The sequence below is a fragment of the Pipistrellus hanaki genome (genome assembly GCF_964339955.1).
Source record: "Pipistrellus hanaki genome assembly, chromosome: 2".
NCBI classification, from domain to species: Eukaryota; Metazoa; Chordata; class Mammalia; order Chiroptera; family Vespertilionidae; genus Pipistrellus; species Pipistrellus hanaki.
This window is the reverse complement of record NC_140504.1, coordinates 133,553,422-133,571,664: the sequence shown is the minus strand read 5'-3', so window position 1 is coordinate 133,571,664 and position 18,243 is coordinate 133,553,422. Positions and strand designations below refer to the sequence as shown.

The 18,243-nt window shown below is 36.2% G+C and overlaps 1 protein-coding gene and 1 pseudogene across 5 annotated transcripts in view; both read left to right on the top strand.

Annotated features, from left to right (window-relative positions):
* The window catches only part of MTF2 (metal response element binding transcription factor 2), a 50,521-nt gene that overhangs the window by 29,812 nt on the left and 2,466 nt on the right, over positions 1-18,243 (top strand). For 3 of the 4 annotated variants that reach the window (XM_084873423.1, XM_084873422.1, XM_084873424.1), the window contains 6 exons: positions 243-366; positions 10,195-10,262; positions 12,217-12,387; positions 16,135-16,240; positions 16,367-16,419; positions 16,531-16,635. In XM_084873423.1, the coding sequence (XP_084729549.1) occupies positions 243-366; positions 10,195-10,262; positions 12,217-12,387; positions 16,135-16,240; positions 16,367-16,419; positions 16,531-16,635 (627 nt within the window). Of the gene's footprint in view, positions 1-242; positions 367-10,194; positions 10,263-12,216; positions 12,388-16,134; positions 16,241-16,366; positions 16,420-16,530; positions 16,636-18,046; positions 18,112-18,243 lie in introns of all 4 variants that reach the window. The other variant, XR_014794067.1, reaches the window with a different exon arrangement.
* Positions 1,188-1,784, top strand: LOC311617442 (large ribosomal subunit protein eL34-like; annotated as a pseudogene). The gene is made up of 2 exons: positions 1,188-1,223; positions 1,331-1,784. The product of its transcript is annotated as a large ribosomal subunit protein eL34-like (transcript).

The window sequence follows — 18,243 nt, the reverse complement described above, 5'->3', positions numbered from 1 at the left end:
TTTAAATATTTTTTTAGTTTATAGTTAGTTCAGAATAAGTAAATGTTTAGTTAATGCTTTCCAATTATTTTCAATGTAATGCTTTATTACATTATGAATATGAGTTAGGATATTGACCTTCCATTCACCTAAATACTTTACATTGTATTTTTTAAATTACTGGTGTTATAAAAAATTGTGTGATTTCTTAACAATAACCAAAAACATTGTTTTTTGTATATTTTGATTACTTTGGATTCCAGGGTAGATATAGCACACTTATGCCTTTACAACCTAAGTGTTATTCACAAGAAGAAATACTTTGATTCTGAACTTGAGCTTATGACATACATTAATGAAAACTGGGATAGATTGCACCCTGGAGAGGTAAGTGGTTTTAGAGCAGACTTCATTAGATACTTGATGTCTTTTTCTGTTTTTGTTAAAAGCAACTAAGACACATGTATAAGCCACTCATCTAAAGTAGCATTTTGTTTTTAATTCAGGGAGGAATAACTCCAGTAACGATATCATGACCAGCCCTCTCATCCTCCTGTTTGTTGCCTGATGAGTAGGGGGGAAAATCTAGGAGGAGGAAGTAATAATCTTTCATATTCTGAAGAGAGAATCATTGTAGTTAAAGATATAAGGGAAGGAGAAGTCCTTATTGGTTATCTTACTTATGGTTCCTCCGCCTATGTTTTCCATCAACTTTAGAGATGTAACTAACAATCTTCTTTACAAATCTCTTGTTGGTATTTGCTTATAAATCTTTGACTTCTAGAATGGTAGGACCCATTAATAGTCTTAAAAGAATGAGTTAGAGTGAAGCTACCTGAGTTGGAGATTTTCATCTTCATTCAGACATCTTATTCTGCTTTTCATTTGCAAAATATAACCACTCATGCTGATTTACAAAGGATTTTTTTTAAGCAATTTAGAAGTTAATGCACATACAGTGAAGAAGATTTTGAAACCAAAGAATAGCAGAAAGAAGAAACTAGAATAACTTTAGTAGTTATCTGGTATTTAGCATTTAGTTATATTATTGAAATATGGATATTAAGTATTCCTAGATTAAATAAAAATTGTTTTATAATATGTGGAATGAGATGAATGAATTTTAGTCACACATTACATTTTGAGGTAAAAATTAAGTAAACTACTTTGAAATTTAGGAAAAATTTCTATATTTGAAGCCTTTGGACATGTGGCAGTTTATAAGGTTCATTTCAAATAGGACCGTAAGGGTTTTGTTGTTATATTGGGGGTTTTATGGGCATCCCAGAGAGCATAGTATATATTTATTTAAAAGTTAGTTGGTGGGCTCTTCCGGGGACAGTGACTTCAGGCATTCACCACGGTCCGGCGATTGACATACTGTTGGAGACTGTCCTACAATACAGCCTCTAACAAAACTAGGCTGTCCTGAACCCCAGGTAATAAAACTGTTTACCTTTATACTAAGAAGTTTGGGAAAGCACCAAAATATGCATGTGGCGTGTGCCCAGGCCAGCTTAGAGGAGTTCGTGCTGTGAGACCTAAAGTTCTAATGAGGTTGTCCAAAACGAAAAAACATGTCAGCAGGGCCTACAGTGGATCCATGCGTGCTGTGTCTGTGACAGGATCACGTATGCTTTCTTTATTGAGGAGCAGAAAATCATTGTGAAAGTGTTGAAGGCACAAGCACAGAGACAAAAAACTAAATAAATTTTTAAAATGAAGCTTTTTTGAATAATAAAGATAATTAAAAGGCTAAAAAAAATTAAAAGTTGGTGGTAGATCAGTGACATAAAATAAAACACTTGCAGAATACTTAGATTTTAAATCTAAGGATATTAAAATCAATTGAACTAAGATCTTGATTGTTAGAAATTTAAATATAAATTTATTTAAGTTTGTTAAATGCTTGTTTTTCTAAAGTTTTTTTTTAAGAGAAAATGAATGATTTGTAAATTTGATAAATTTTAATAAACTGATTAGTATAAAAGAAAAAAGTATGTGTATAGTACTAGTAACTGTAGTGTTGTGTTTTTTTTTGTTGTTAATCCTTACCCGAGGATATTTTTCCCATTAATTTTTGGAGAGAGTGGAAGGTAGTTGGGGGTCAGGGGAGGAATAGAGAGAAACGCACTCTGGCTGGGGCCTAGATTGAACCTGCAACCCAGGTGCATGCCCTTAACTGGGAATTAAACCCAAGACCTTTCGGTGCATGGTTGACACTCTGACCACTGAACTACACTGGCCAGGGCTATAGTGTCCTTAATAGTCATCTTAATATCTTATGTTCTAATACATTTATTTAAAATGCTTTTATTTTGTTTTAATATTGGAAGCACTTTGATTTACTTCTCCCCCTCCTCCTGCTCAAAAAATGCTTTTATTCTAGCCCTGTTTCTTCAACAGTTTATATGGAAATACATCTGATTTCCTATTAGTACATTTCATGTTTTATATGATTAAATACTACAGTAGTTACTTCATTTAGAGTCCAGGGGTGGGAAACCTTTTTGCTGTCAAGGGCCATTTGGATATTTATAACATCATTTACGGGCCATAGAAAATTGTCCGCTTAAAAATTAGCCTGCTATATTTGGTCAAACATTTAATTAACTTCCTGCTCATGCCTTGGCAGGGCCAGACCAAATGATTTTGCGAGACTTAGGCTGGATGTTCCCCATCCCCGATGTAGACAGTGAGCATATATATAAAATTCAAGTTGTTTTATTTATTTTTAAAGCTATATTTTTTTATTAAAATAATATTTACATTGTAGGTAAGAGGTTGAAAGTAGAAAAAAATAAAAATAAAAATTAGGCTATTTTTAAAAAATGAGTTCAGTTAATGAATTTCAGATACTCAGTTCTAGCTGAACTTCTGATACAGATCAGAAGAAATTTATTTCAACAATAAATACATATTTTTATTTTCTGTAGTTTATGAGATAATGTCTTAGAAATGAGAAATTTCCATTTTTTTATTTGACAATATAGAAAAAAATTAACAAAAATTTTACTTTTCTGGGGAGCATTTTTTTGAGCTATCAGATTATCAGATCAAGTGACTTCTGAATCATTTCTTATTGCTCTTTTTCTACATTAAAAAAATGTTCAGACTTCTTAGATTAGTCATATGTCCTCAGTCTGGTTATTTTACAGATGGAACTTCAGGTTAATTTTCTACATCTATCCTATATAATAAAAGCCTAATATGCTAAGTGTCTGGTCATCTGTTCAACCGTTCAAAGCATATTATGCTAATGATATGCTAAGGCTACTCAACCACTTGCTATGACGTGCACTGACCACCAGGGGGCAGATGCTCTGACAGTAGATTAGCTTGCTGCTGGAGTCTGGCCAATCGGGACTGAGTGAGATGGGGCTGGACATGCCCTGGAGTCCTCCCATAGTTTCTCCCTGGCTGGCCAACCTCCTGCATCCCTCCCTGGCCCTAATCGTGCACTGGTGGGGTCCCTCAGCCTGGCCTGCACCCTCTCACAATCTGGATCCCTCAGGAGGGGGGGTTGTCCCTCAGGGGATGTTGGAGATCCGGTTTCAGTCTGATCCTAAAGGCATAAAAGGCAAATATGCAAATCGACCAAATGGCAGAATGACTGGTCACTATGACATGCACTCACCACCAGAGGGCAGATGCTCAATACAGGAGCGGCACCTGGTGGTCTCCCACAGGGAAGCCCTCCAGAAGCCAGGATTATGGCTAGTGAGTACAGCGGTGGTTTCAGGAGCCTCTCCCGCCTCCATGGGAGTGCTAAGGATGTCCGACTGACAACTTAGACCGGCTCCTCCTCCCCCTGGCTACCGGCACCCCGGGGGTGGGGGGTATGAGTCTAAGCTGTCAGGTGGAGATCCCCCAAAGGCTCCCAGACTGAGAGGGTGCAGGCTGGGCTGAAGGACCCCCTCCAAGTGCACAAATTTCTTTCTTTCTTTCTTTCTTTCTTTCTTTCTTTCTTTCTTTCTTTCTTTCTTTCTTTCTTTCTTTCTTCAACAGTTTATATTTCTTTCAGTTTATATTTCTTTCAGTTTATATTTTCTTTCTTTCTTTCTTTCTTTCTTTCTTTCTTTCTTTCTTTCTTTCTTCCTTTCTTTCTTCCTTTCTTTCTTCCTTTCTTTCTTCCTTTCTTCCCTTTCTTTCCTTTCTTTCTTTCTTTCTTTCTTTCCTTTCTTTCTTTCTTTCTTTCCTTCCTTTCTTTCTTTCTTTCTTTCTTTCTTTCTTTCTTTCTTTCTTTCTTTCTTTCTTTCTTTTTTAAATATATTTTATTGATTTTTCACAGAGAGTAAAGGGGAGGGATAGAGAGCTAGATACATCGATGAGAGAGAGACATTGACCAGTTGCCTCCTGCATACCCCCCACTGGAGATGTACCCGCAGCCAATGTACATGTCCTTGACCGGAATCGAACCTGGGACCCTTCAGTCCGCAGACCGTCACTCTATCCACTGAGCCAAACCGGTTTTGGCGAAGTTCACAAATTTCTCCAGGCCTCTAATCTATAATAATAAAAACATAATATGCTAATTAGACCGGTCTTCCTTCTGGACAAAGCCGGAGCTGCGAGGGAAACCCGGGACCCGGGTGCCAGAGGGAAGCTGGTGCTGGCAGTTGGGGAAAGGAAGGCCTACTTTTGCACGAATTCTGTGCATCAGGCCTCTAGTATAAATATAAAAGCCTAAGCAACCGGCCACCTGGTAGCTATGATGCACACTGACCACTAAGGAGCAGACACTCAATGCAGGAGCGGAAACCACAGGCATGGTAACATGTAACAGGCTAATGAATCTCAGAGGGGAGTGGGGAACACTTACTCTCATTTAACATAGGGGCCCAGTGCATGAATTTGTGCACCTTTAAAGGAACTGTGGGCTGAAAGGCTGCAGTGGACACGGGCGGGTCTCGGGCCATCCTCCATGCCCCTGCCAAGCCCCTCCCGCTGTGGCCCCCACTCCTGTCTGCTGGCAGCCCCACTCCTGCCAGCAGCCCCGCTCCCACAATCGCCACTCCCACACACTGAAGGCACCAGCCCTGCTTGCACCTGCTGACAGCACAGAGCAATTGCCAGCACAAGCAACCTGTGCGAGTGGCAGCTACTGCTTCAATTGACCCTCAGGAGCAGGGGTAGGTGGAGAGGTCCGCAGGGACAATTGGGACCAGTGCCGGGTGCTGGCAGCGGGTGCGAGAGGTGGCTGCCTGCTCCAGTTGCTCCTCAAGAGCAGGGGGAGGTGGAAAAGTCCTCAGGGGTGATTGGGGCCGGCAGTTGCCACTTGGCATCCATTGATGGCACCAAGTGATCAGGGCAGGCGCCAGGCAGTGGCAGTGGGTGTGAGCAGCAACTCCAGTGCTGGCAGCAGGTGTGAGGGACCGTGGTGGGCGGGAGCAAAGAATTTTTAAGTAACCACCAGAGGCTTGCCCTGATGACAGTGACTGGCGCCCCGCCTTGGTCTGGCGCCCTGCTCACCTGTTCCACCATCCCGCCACGGCCAATGCCCGCCATGTTCTGCATTCTGTGGCCTGCTGCCGATGTCCGCCATGTTCTGCATGCACCCCATGGTGGTTAGCGCACGTCATAGTGAGCATTTGTTCAGTTATGCTGTTTGGTCTGTTTGTATATTAGGGCTTTATACATATAGATTGCCGAGCTAAATTATAACAAATGATGACTCTGGCTAAAGTCAAATGGTATTTCTATGTTTGAGAAGCCTAATAATTATTTACATTTCTAGTTACTTGGAGCAATTTTATATTGAATCAATGATGTCTGTTTAGTATTTCGAGCATCTTTTTTTATTTGGTATAAAGTACTACGGCGAACTTTTTAAAATTGATTTTAGAGAAAGGGAAAGAGAAACATTGATGTGATAGCAAAACATCAGTTGGCTGCCTCCGGCACGCGCCCCTATGGGACCTGGGTCTGTTCTCTGGCTGGGAATTGAACCCGTCTCCTTTTGATGCACAGATGATGCTCTACCAACCCACACTGGTCAGGGCCGTGACCTCTTTTAGTAACAAAAAGAAGTTTCAAAATCATTAAGTTTCTTTCGTAGTGAAAAGGCAAACTTAACATTTATGTAGCATATCTATTTTTTTCAGTTGGTTATTTTCAGGATTCCTGTGAAGAGAAGCTGAAACTTTTGGAACATATAGGATATATAATTTGATATTATGTTTTCTTATGTAAATGTTTTATATCTTTGAGAAGTAGTGAGTTAATGATTTCATAGATTGAGTATAGCTCTTTCTCAAACATTGAGAATGTTTTGGAATGTTTTCTTTGGATTAGTAAAAATGTGTAATATACCATTTAGGACCCCAAATAAAGGTTGCTTAAGTTTTTTATTTAGAATGATGTATCATTGTTGTAAGCAGATTTCTTTTCGGAGTGAAAATGAGATATCAATACTTTCTAGAATCTGCCTGTTAATCATTTGTCTTTGATTCCTAATGTGATTTGAAGTCCTAGTTCTGAAAGGACAACTCACCTTTCTCTTAACTATGCTCTTAACAATGTCTATACTGCTATCTCACTTCTGAGGGATATAAGGGGAAAAGCATAGATAAACTCAAATGAAATACTATGGCAGAAATGATGTTTTGGCTAAGGGAAAATGTAGTATGTTAGAGCTGGTATAATAAGAAATCTAGTTAAAAACACATGGGGCCTTGAGTGTTATCTATTAGCCTGTAGTATATAAGTCTGTAGACAAATTACTTAAGCTGTTTGTCATGCTTTAGCCTATGTGGCAGGAAATTCAACATGAATAATTGAATGGTGGAAAGAGTTGTAGCTATACATAATGTCATTTATGTTATACAGAAGTATACAACCCTGAAAGTAAAAGCACCGTGTGAGTTGGTGTCTTCTAATACAGATATTTAAACTGCAGTCACACTCTTAGTTTTCAAAACACAGAATGGGATCCCGTGACCTCACTATGCAAATTGAAATACTGTCCTATGCAGTCCAGAAGTGCTGAATGAACGTAGAGATAAAATTTCTGAAAACTATAGAGAATAAGTATTAAAAGAAAAATGAGGCTTCATTGCGATTTTGATAAAGAAAAAAGGAGTGGAAATGAGAAATTAGAAAGTCAGTTGTTAGTTGTCAGCCAAGTTGTAAAGCAGATTTTTCAAGTGCATGGTTTAAGAAGCAGTAGGGAAATAACACTGATTTATTAAAATAAGCCATGTTAAATACTCTGGATTGTTTTTTACTATGGTTAGCAAAACTGGTATGGGCATGGTGTACCATAGTGCAACTCAATTTGATATTAGACAATGAAAAATCTTGGGGGGGAAATATATATATATATATTAGAGACAGGGAAAGAGAGGGAGGGGGGAGAGAGAGAGACAGAGAAAAACTTTGATTTGTTGTTCCACTTAATTGTGCATTTATTGGTTACTTCCTGTATTTGTCCTTACCAGAGATGATACCCGCGACTTGGCATATGAGGATAACGCTCTAACCAACTGAACAACCTGGTCAGGGCCTTGGCTTGGAAGTACTCTTGAGGGAGAGTCTATTCTTCTTCTTTTTTTTTTTTTTTTAATATATATTTTATTGATTTTTTACAGAGAGGAAGGGAGAGGGATAGAGCAAAACATCAATCAGCTGCCTCCTGCACACCTCCCACTGGGGATGTGCCTACAACCAAGGTACATGCCCATGATGAGAATTGAACCTGGGAACCTGGGATTGTTCAGTTTGTCGGCCGAAACTCTATCCACTGAGCCAAATCAGTTAGGGCGAGAGTCTACTCTTGAGGGTGTGTCTTTTTCTCTACCCTCAATATGACAGAATCAAGAGAAAAAATAATTTTGAACACTGAGCTGCAAACGCAATCAGATTAACAACAGTTATCAAGTTCTACTTTTAGGTTTCAATACACAAACAGTACAGAAGGAGCAGGTATAATAGGAAATACTTGACTTGATAGAAGTTCATCTGATCAGATTTTACTTTATTTTTAAAATATATTTTTATTGATTTCAGAGAAAAGGGAAAGAGGGAAAGAGATAGAAACATAAATGAGAGAGAATCATTGGTTGGCTGCCTCCTGCATGCCCTTTACTGGGAATTGAGCCTGCAACCTAGGCATGTGCTTTTGACTGGAATTGAATCTGGCACCCTTTCAGTCCATAGGCTGATGCTCTAGCTAGCCCTTGAGCCATACCAGTTAACACATCTGATCAGATTTGAGTTAGCGTAGAGATGGGAATAAGGAAGAGGATGGAATTAGTTAGCCAAAGCTTAATAAGAAATAATCATGTGATGTTGCTGCTAAAAATCTTAACCTAATCTTAGACATGATAGCTGCTGTCAAATATTTGAAGAACTATCTTGTAAAAGGGAATAGAAGAGTTCCCAGAAGGAAAGTTTTAGCACTTATGGAATGGGCTCTCTCCGCAGGTGCCTAATCAGTGGTAATAGTAAGGTTAAATGACTATCCTATCTAATAAAGAGGGAATATGCTCATTGACATCTCACCCTCACAAAGATGGCAGCACTTACAGCCAATAAGGAGGGAATATGCTAATTGACTGCCACACCCTCAAAGATGGTGGCACCCATAGCCTCAAGATGGCAGTGCCCAGTCCCCTCAGCCCCACCAGAGCAGCAGGTGAGCGGCACAGCCTGCCTCCAGAGTCTCCCAACCTCCTCAGCCACCCAGGGCCGGCCCGAGGCACAGGCAAGCCTCAGATGGTGGATGCCCAGCCACCTAGGACCAGCTGAGACTTGTGCTGCCAGAGGTGTGATGGGGGCATTGCCTTCCCCTGATCACTGGGTCACCTCCCGCTCCTGAGAGCTCTCGCACTGTGAAAGGGGGCAGGCCAGGCTGACGGACTCTTTCCCCTCCCCCCCAGTGCATGAATTTTCATTACCGGGCCTCTAGTCAGTACTATAAAAGAAATTACAGTATATCAATAGAAGCTTGACATCTAGGGTCTCCTTCAAGCTTTAAAGTTTGATTCTTTTATTTTTACTTTAATAGAAATTTTTTATCGTTGGACACTTCACAGATTACCTAATCTTAGACATGATAGCTGCTGTCAAATATTTGAAGAACTATCTTGTAAAAAGATAGGAGAAAGTGATAGAGTAATATGAAGGAATGAGCACAAAACTGCTTCCCTCCCCTTTTAACACCCAACACATTGCACAGAATTGGCTCTCAATGAATGGTGAATGGACTTACTGTCACTTGGGTTCAGGTTATAGCTCTCTCACCAGCCATGTGAATTTGAACATTTCATTTAATCTGTATATCTGTTAAGTAATTAAGAGTTGGAGTAGATGACTTTATGTCTTTTCTACCTCCAGCTTTATATGTGGCAGATTTGTTTGTTCTCTTTATTTGAAGCAGTTCTGAGATTTAGGAGTTTTACCTGGTAAAGAAGATAATTTGCAGAATTTTGAACTTAGCTGTGATGTTTTGGAAACCTTTTTTTCTAAGGTATCTTTAATTGAAGATGGTACTTTTATGATTTAGAATTTTTCTGCTATTTTAACTTTTTAGATGAGACAAATGACTACAGGAAGCCCTTTTGAAACAAAATAGAATATTTTTTAGAATTTAATATTTAGATTTTTAAATGGTTTGAGATAATAAAAATTACTGAGGCAATTGGATTTTAGGGCTGGCTAAAGTCTATAATTATTATAAAAATAAGGTCCTTAAATTTCAGTTTTTAAAGTTATAAAAATTATTAGTTTACTATAATTATTTTTAATAATGTTAAAAGTACTGGGAAATAAAATGTTATGTTTCTCATTACTTTTTATACTCCTTATTCATATCTAATTAATATGTATTAGAAGCTTTCATGGTTGAAATTAAAGTAAATTCAAATATATTTTCCCCTCAAGTTATAAAATTAAAATAAATGTAATAATAACTAATATAATCATTTTAGTGATGTTACACAGGTATAGTTCTTTCAGACATATCACTTAATCTGCAATTACTAGTAAAGTAATTAGTGCAGGATTTATATTCTCCTTTTTATAGGTAAGAAAATAAGCCCTGAGAGGTTAATCAACTTAAGATCACAGAACAGCTCATCATTAAGACCTGGAATTAGATCTTCTGACCATCAATCACTACCCTTTTCTTCTGAATTATATTGCCTCTATCTAGCACCTGTATATTACTAATTGATGAAATTATACTACGTTAAATTGTTTCTTGATACTTCACAGCTGGCAGACACACCAAAATCTGAAAGATATGAGCATGTTCTGGAGGCATTAAATGATTACAAGACCATGTAAGTTGATTTATTTTATGTTTCCCTATGAGGGAGACATTTATTCAGTATAAGGAATAATGGCATTGTTTAAGAATTGTGGTATTTGTGTATAGAACTAGTACTTACAGTTTAAAAATTTCTAATGTCCTACTCTCAGAGTAATGCATTGATTCTCAAGGATTGGAGAAGAGAAGAGTAATCCTATGGGAATGGGGAACGGGAGGTGGCATATGAATATCTCGGGAATTTGGCCTGGCCAATTTGAAAAAGTGCAACCAGTAATGATTTATTTTTATAATGCAGTCTACCTAAAGTAAAATAAAATCTTGTTAGCTGGTGGGAATTTGTACAAGGTAGGGAAATATATTGTAGAGAATGTGGGTTTTTAAATGAGATCTTTTATGGTAATAAGATTAGTTACTGCTTCAGTTATAGAAAAGTAGTATCAGTGGCCTAATTGATTTCAGAGATGAAGGGAGGGGGGGGGAGAGAGGAAGAGGGAGAGGGAGAGAGAGAAGGATTAATAATGAGAGAGAAATAGTGATTGGCTGCCCCGTACTGGGGATCGAGCCACAACCTGAGCATATGCCCTGACCAGGAATCAAACCATGACCTCCTGGTTCTTAAGTCAATGCTCAACCACTGAGCCATGCTGGTCGGGCATTGGTCTAAGTTTTTTATAATTAAGTGATATTATTTTATATTTTTAACCTAATCTTTCTTTTTTTAAAAATCTAGCATATCTATATTTCTTTAAAATATTTTCAAAATACATAGAAATGTTTTTTAAAATGTATATGCTGGCTTCAACTATTGAATTACATTATACAATTTTTACAACAAGCTTGCTGTTTTTGTACTTGATAGCATTTCTTCATTTTAAAAAAAAAGTTATAATTACTAGTAGCTAGATATTTAGGCCAGCTCAAAAAGTCATAAAGTACATGAGCAGTTACTGTGTTGGTAGAAATACTTTATGGGACAGGAAATTCTGTAATCCAGTTTAGGGTGCCAGAAATACATGTGTTTCTATTATAGTAGAAATGGGAGCTTCTCTTTTTCAATCCTACATAACAGTGGAAGAACAGTTCAAGCATTTGATAGTAGTTCTTGTTGCTAGGCAAGCTGAACTAAGATAGGTTGGGATGTTTTGGAATAAGAAATCTAAAGGCTCTTATTTTTCTTTTTCTTTAAAAAAAATGTATTTTACTGATTTTTTTACAGAGAGGAAGAAAGAGGGATAGAGAGTTAGAAACATCAATGAGAGAGAAACATCGATCAGCTGCCTCCTACACACTCCCACTGGAGATGTGCCCTTGACCAGAATAGAACCTGGGACCTTTCAGTCCGCAGGACGACGCTCTATCCACTGAACCAAACCTGTTAGGGCAAGGCTCTTATTTTTCAGAGCATATTATTCAGAGACCCAAGCCCACACTGAAATAACATATCTCTGCTCCAGGTTATTTCTAATTTCAGATGACACACTAGATATTCTTTGTATTTTCTGGGCTTCTGGGATTGGTCTCCTACACTTTCTTTAACAATGCTATTGCTTATTATTTTCTGACCAGAGTTTCTCACAAGTATACTCTCAAATGAAATTCTTCTTGTCCTACACCTTTTTTTTGGGAGATATTTTTGAACAGATGACACTAAAATATGGAAAAACATACTAGTCTAAGAAGACACAACTCTATACTCTTCTTTCCTCTAAAAAGTTAGATGCCATGTTTCAAAAAGAAAGGTGGACATCTTCTGATGCTATCCTCCCTCCCTATTCTTCCATCATATCCTACTGTGGACTGGCTCAGGGGCAAATAAGAATCAAAGAAAGCAAGGGAAAAGGTAGTTTTTGTAGTATGGGGTGGACTTTCATGTACGAAGACTTAATATCTGAAAGCTGAGTTAGGGTCTGCCATGTATATGTGTTCAGTTTTTAAATCTTTAGTTAACTTTTTTAAAAATTTAGGTTTATGTCTGGGAAAGAAATAAAGAAGAAGAAGCATTTGTTTGGGTTGCGAATTCGTGTTCCTCCTGTGCCACCAAATGTGGCTTTCAAAGCAGAGAAAGAACCTGAAGGAACATCCCATGAATTTAAAATTAAAGGCAGAAAGGCATCCAAACCTATGTCTGATTCAAGGTAAAAGTTGATCTGTGGCTTAGTTTTTTCTTTTTAGCTTATTTGTAACTAAAAATGTGTATTGTTTAGTCTCATTAGTATATTTGAAAATACAAGTGGTAGTTACCCTGATTTGTTTTACTGTGTATAATTTTTTGCTTAGACAAGGTACAAAGAGTTAATACTAGATGTTTATTCATTTATTTCAGATCTTAGGCTTTTAAGGAATAAGCACTATTGATTAGGTTAGCAAACCTAATTTTTTAATTTAAGTGCTGGCCTATTTATTTGTTTATTTTTCTTTTACTCATTAATTCCACTTAGCAAGCATCTTATTAAGTGCAGGGATATAATAACAAACAGGACAGACTTCCTTTCTGCCCTGATGAGGTTTACATTATATTGAGGAAGAAAGGTGATAAAAGTAAAATAATTACAGAACATGCTAATGCCATTTAGGATATAACACACAGATTTAGACTGTACTGGGATGGGTTGGGTCTACTTAAGAAGGAGGCTTAAGGAAGGCCTATTTTAGTTGAAACTTAAAGAATAAAAATGACCTAAAATTTGAAGAACAAAGGGATGAATACTCCAGGTAGGAAAAATAACAAGTATGAAAACAGTTATGCTATAGGAACTCTCCAGAAGAATTTTGGGGTAAGAATGAGGGGTAGAGAGTAGCTTCAAAGTATTGGGAAAGTTAAGTAGGGCATGATCATATAGAATCCTGTAGATTTCATGAGGACTTTGGGTTTTCTATGAATAATTGGAAACTATTTATATTGGACTACCCTTTGAAAGTACCCTTTGGATGCTATTTGGAGAATGGATAGATATAGAAGTAAGAATAGAAGCAAGAGAAAATGAAATTAAGACTCTTGAAGTTGTCTAGGTAAGAGATAGATTATGCCTGCTTATATAGTGGTAGGTGGTAACAGTCTAATGGAGAGCAAAAATAGATTCAGGAGGACTATTAGAATAATTTATTGGCTATGTGAATGAATTAAATTTATGAAAAAAAGGGAGGGATGAAGTTAACAAATGCCCAGATTTCTGGCTTGAGCAACTGGTGAGTGGTATTACCTGTTTCCAAGATCTGAAAGAAGAGAATTTGGCAAGGTGAATGAAGCATTCTTCTGTTTCATACTCATTGATTCTGAGATTCTTACCAGGGATATCTAAGTGATGGTGATGATGTTAGATATAGGCAATTGAGTGCTTGGGAGAGGGCACATGATATAAATTTGGAAGCCATGAAAGTGAGTGAAATTACCTAGGGAGCAAGAGAAAAGAAGAGAATGTGGCCCAGAACAATGCTTTGATACCATTTTGAGATTTGGGAAGAGGTGAAATAAATGAAGAAGACAAAAAGGGATGATCAGTGAAATAGAAAATCAGAAAAGTTTAGTGTCACAAAAACCAAAAAAGGGTACTGTTTCAAGAAAGATTAATATATTAAATGTTTTTAAGAGCTGGGTTAAGATTAGAGAAAATTTTTATTGGATAAGATAGCATTCTTTTATTAGTGACCTTGACAAAAACAAATTTTTTGAAAGGTAAAGATAGAAACCAGATTGAAATATGTTAAAATGTGATTTAATCTGGCACTGTCCAATTGACATGTCACAACTGTTTTTTGTTTTTTCTGCAAATAAAGAACATAGGGAGATTCAAAATAATGATGATAATAACAACAAAGGAAATAACCATTAAGGACTCTGAATGAAAAGGGAGAAAGTGGAAAGGGTATGTGTCCTCAACTCTTAGAAGTAGTTTTACTGTGGAGAGAAATAGATAATGGAATGGAAGCTGAAGAGGAGGGAGTAATCAAGTGATCTTTTTTAATAGAAGATAATTGGAGCCTGTTTCTGTGTGCTAGTAGGAATGATCCAGTGGAAAGAGATTTGTATAGGAGATAGGGGAGGTAATTAAAAGTAATTAAAGATATTGTAAAGTCTTTGAGAAGCCAAAAGGAAAGGGATTTTAGAGCCCAAATGTGGGAGTAGCCTTTAGAAGGAGAACTTACCGTACATCTTTCTGTTGAAATGGAGTGACAAAAGAGAAGATAGGTACAGATGCTGGTTTTATTGTAGATTTGCCATTTGGAAGATGACTAAAGTTATTGCTGAATAGCTTCTATTTTCTCAGTGAAGTAATGAGGCAAAGATAGCTGAGAGAGAAATTTAAGGAGTAAATAAAAGTATGAGGTAGTCATTTTGGAGAATAAGAAAATGTAATTTCAGAGGGTTGGCAGTGCTTCCTATCCATTTGAGTTTGTCATAAAGTAGATGCTACTTCAAAGTTGTGTTTTTTGTTTGTTTTTTTAAGGAAAGAATACTATCACTTACAAATTTTATTATTAATCCTTTGCTAGCAATTGTCCACATGATGAATATTGAAAAAGGTTTGCACAAACTTTCTCATTCCTATCATGATTTTGATAGGACACTCCATCTGTGGTAGCTATAAGGTTTTCATTTGATGCTACTGGATAATGAATGGTTCAATGTGCTTTAAAAGGCATTTTCAGTTACTTCTGGGCCCTAAGTATCCTTTTAATGTGAGAGTACTTTCCTTAGTCAGGAGTCGGTCCTTTAGAAGTGTTATGTTGACCATCTTCAAAAAAGAAAGTGTGTGCCCTATCCATCTTAGCCTTGAGACTTTTTATTGCAGTTATGGTTTGTTCCTCTAGTTTCCTTTCTTGTACTTCCACCTTTATTCTCCAATCTTAATTTGGCATCTGGAGAGGTAGTCTTTCCTACTTTTCTTCATTCATCTCTTTCCATCTGTATCTATAGTCTTGTTTATTTTTTGTTGTTGCTTTTAATTTAATTTTCCTGGATAACTTTCTTATAGCACTTAACCCACTTAATTAGCTTGCTTATATGTATATTTGTCACTTTCTAACTATATTGTTAACCCATTAGCACAGGGAACATCTTGGTATTCCTATTATCTAATATCCCCTTTATATGGTAGATAATGTTGAATAAATGAAATAGATATTTTGCATATTGATAGCTGCTCTTTTCTTCTTCCCCTATAATTAATTAGAGGTGTCCTTAACTATTGCTTTTTTCCTTACTATTACTTGATATTTGCCTTTATGTCTCAAAAATGGTTTTCTAGATCTTTCTAATTTTGCCCTTTGAATGATTCACTCACTCACTCTACCCTCTCCCACCATGGGCTTCATTCTCTTTCTGATCATCATCATTTATATATAAAATTTAGGTATAGACATCTAAAGGTAACCTCTATTTATATATAGTTAGTTTATTTTAACATAGTTATTTCCTGACTCTGTGAGGTTAACTACTGAATTCCTAATTACTTTTAGTAGTAAAGCCTTCAAACATCCCCCAGGTACCCACCTAGTAACAACCTAACCTATGTAATGAAACTTTCAGGAGTTTTGAACTTTGCCATTTGAAATAGCTGTCTGTTTCTTTTTTTTGAAAAAAAATTTTTTAGGTGGTATATATTTTTCACAAGTGTATTAAAGAGAACTTTCTTAAACCTTTCATATGTGAATTATCTCATAAGTCAATAAATACTTTTTAAAATTAAAATGTTCTATTAATGCACTTGACCAAACTTATAGATTCTACTTCTATTTAATTTTGTTTTTATATTATTATTAATATAAAAATAAGCATAACATAATTATTACATAGAGATATGACTGTATATTGTCCATTGTTTTTGTTGTTATTGTTATTCTCTTTATGCAGAGATTAAATACATAGTGATTTTATTTTTCAGGGAAGTAAGCAATGGCATAGAAAAAAAAGGAAAGAAAAAATCTGTAGGTCGTCCACCTGGTCCATATACAAGAAAAATGATTCAGAAAACTGCTGAGCCATCTTTGGTAAGAGGAATAATATGTTTGTATATGTTCTTAGAGAGGAAAGATGCTTGAAATGACTTAAGAAACTAGTATCTTTTCAGCTTTTAGAACCATGCTTTTAAAAAATATATATATTTTATTTTCCAGGATAAGGAATCAATTTCAGAAAATCCTACCTTGGATTTACCTTGTTCTATAGGGTAAATAGAAAGTTATTTTCTCCTATCCTATGAACTTTCTTTTGGGGGGGAATTAGTATTTCTATTGTTATGTAATATAGTCGTTTTACCATTTAAATTCTTTTGTCTCAGGAGAACTGAGGGACCTGCACATTCATCTAATACCTCAGATGTGGATTTCACGGGTGCTTCCAGTGCAAAAGAAACTACCTCGTCTAGCATTGCCAGGCATTATGGGTAGATATTTTATGTTCTTATTCTTTGTTAATTTTCCTGTAGTCTCTTTTCTTTGTGAAGTGATGATTAACGACTTATTTTCCAATTGAAAGTGATACAAGTATGTTTTCCGCCTTTTGAAAAGCAACCAGTATGTCCAATAATTTAAGTTATTAATATTCATTTGAATAATTTTGCTTTACAGAGCACAGACATTCAAATTTTTTAGAAAATTTGCTGTGTGCATTGAGAAAAGAGGCACACAAATGTTTATAGGCTGTGCTCTTTGAGATCTTTTTATGCTTTTCTTTTAAAATATATTTCTATTGACCTTTTTTTTGAGAGAGAGAGAGAAAGGAAGGGAGAAGGAGAGGGAAGCATTGATTGGCTGTCTCTTGTATGCCCCCTACTGGGGATAAAGCCTGAAACATAAGTTCTTTTGTTAGTAAAAGGATTTTTAAACTCAGGATTTTTATGAATAGCAGATTTCTTTAATGTTTTACATAACCTAAACTCTTCAGAAGAAAAACTTTTCCATAAAGTGTGACTCATCAGTTTTGTAAAGTTTTGTTACTTGGTGTCAGAGTTTCGAGCTTCTAAGTTTTATATTTCTCTTTAATTTTTGTTCACAATTAAAAAACTACTCGTGTAAATTATATAAAATTCTAAGTATTTGAAGGCTTAAAATGTAATATTTTTAAAATGAATCATGAACAATAAGATACCCTATTTTTTTTGCCTCTTATCAAGCATTGTGCTATAAGTCTTTTACATATATTGTCTTCTTTAATTCTTACAACAGTCTTTTGAGTTGTAGGTCCTGTTATTTCCATTTTACAGGTAAGGAAACTGAAACTTAGAGGGTTTTAAGTAACAGTCCAAGATAGCAAGTTTAGCAAGTATAACAGAGCTGTTATGTTAACTGTAGTGTGATTATAAAGTCTTTGAATTTAGCAGTTGTGTTCTGTTCTCCCTTTGATATAAGTTCATAAAGTCGTTGAATTTCTGAGCAGAAAAGGACCTGAAAGATGATCTAGTTCAACATCTTCACTTAATCTTTTCTCTTAAGAGAACACAGAAGATAAAAGATTTGAATTTGGCCAATATCACAAGAGCTATACTCAGGATTGCCTGACTTCTAGTTTATGCTTATTCCAGTACATTTCCTTACTTTACTAGGCTTAGAACTGGTAATAAGACACCCTTTATTCTAGTTTTACCATTTGTTTAAGCACATGGAACAGTGTCTTGTACATAATAGGTACTTATTGTATATTTGCTGCATTGAATGAATGAACTGGCTTTCTGGGGGATGAGGGATGCTAATGATAAGAGTGTTGACAAAACCTAACTTACTAATAGGTCCTCTTGGTAAGAATTTGACTTGGCCTTATAATCCAAAAATTTCCTTTGATTCTTTTAATTTTAATAGAACATAGTTAAGGAAGAAAAGCTCTTCAAAGGTCAGCCCCAAGAAGGTGATGGAATCTAATGAAGGCGAGTGATAATCCATTTATAAAGCATTTATTGTTTTGGTTTGGCTAATTTTGTCACCAGGTTATATACTTATAACAGAGTGATAGGAAAAAAATAATCAGAGAAAACACATAGTATGGGCAGAGGATATTT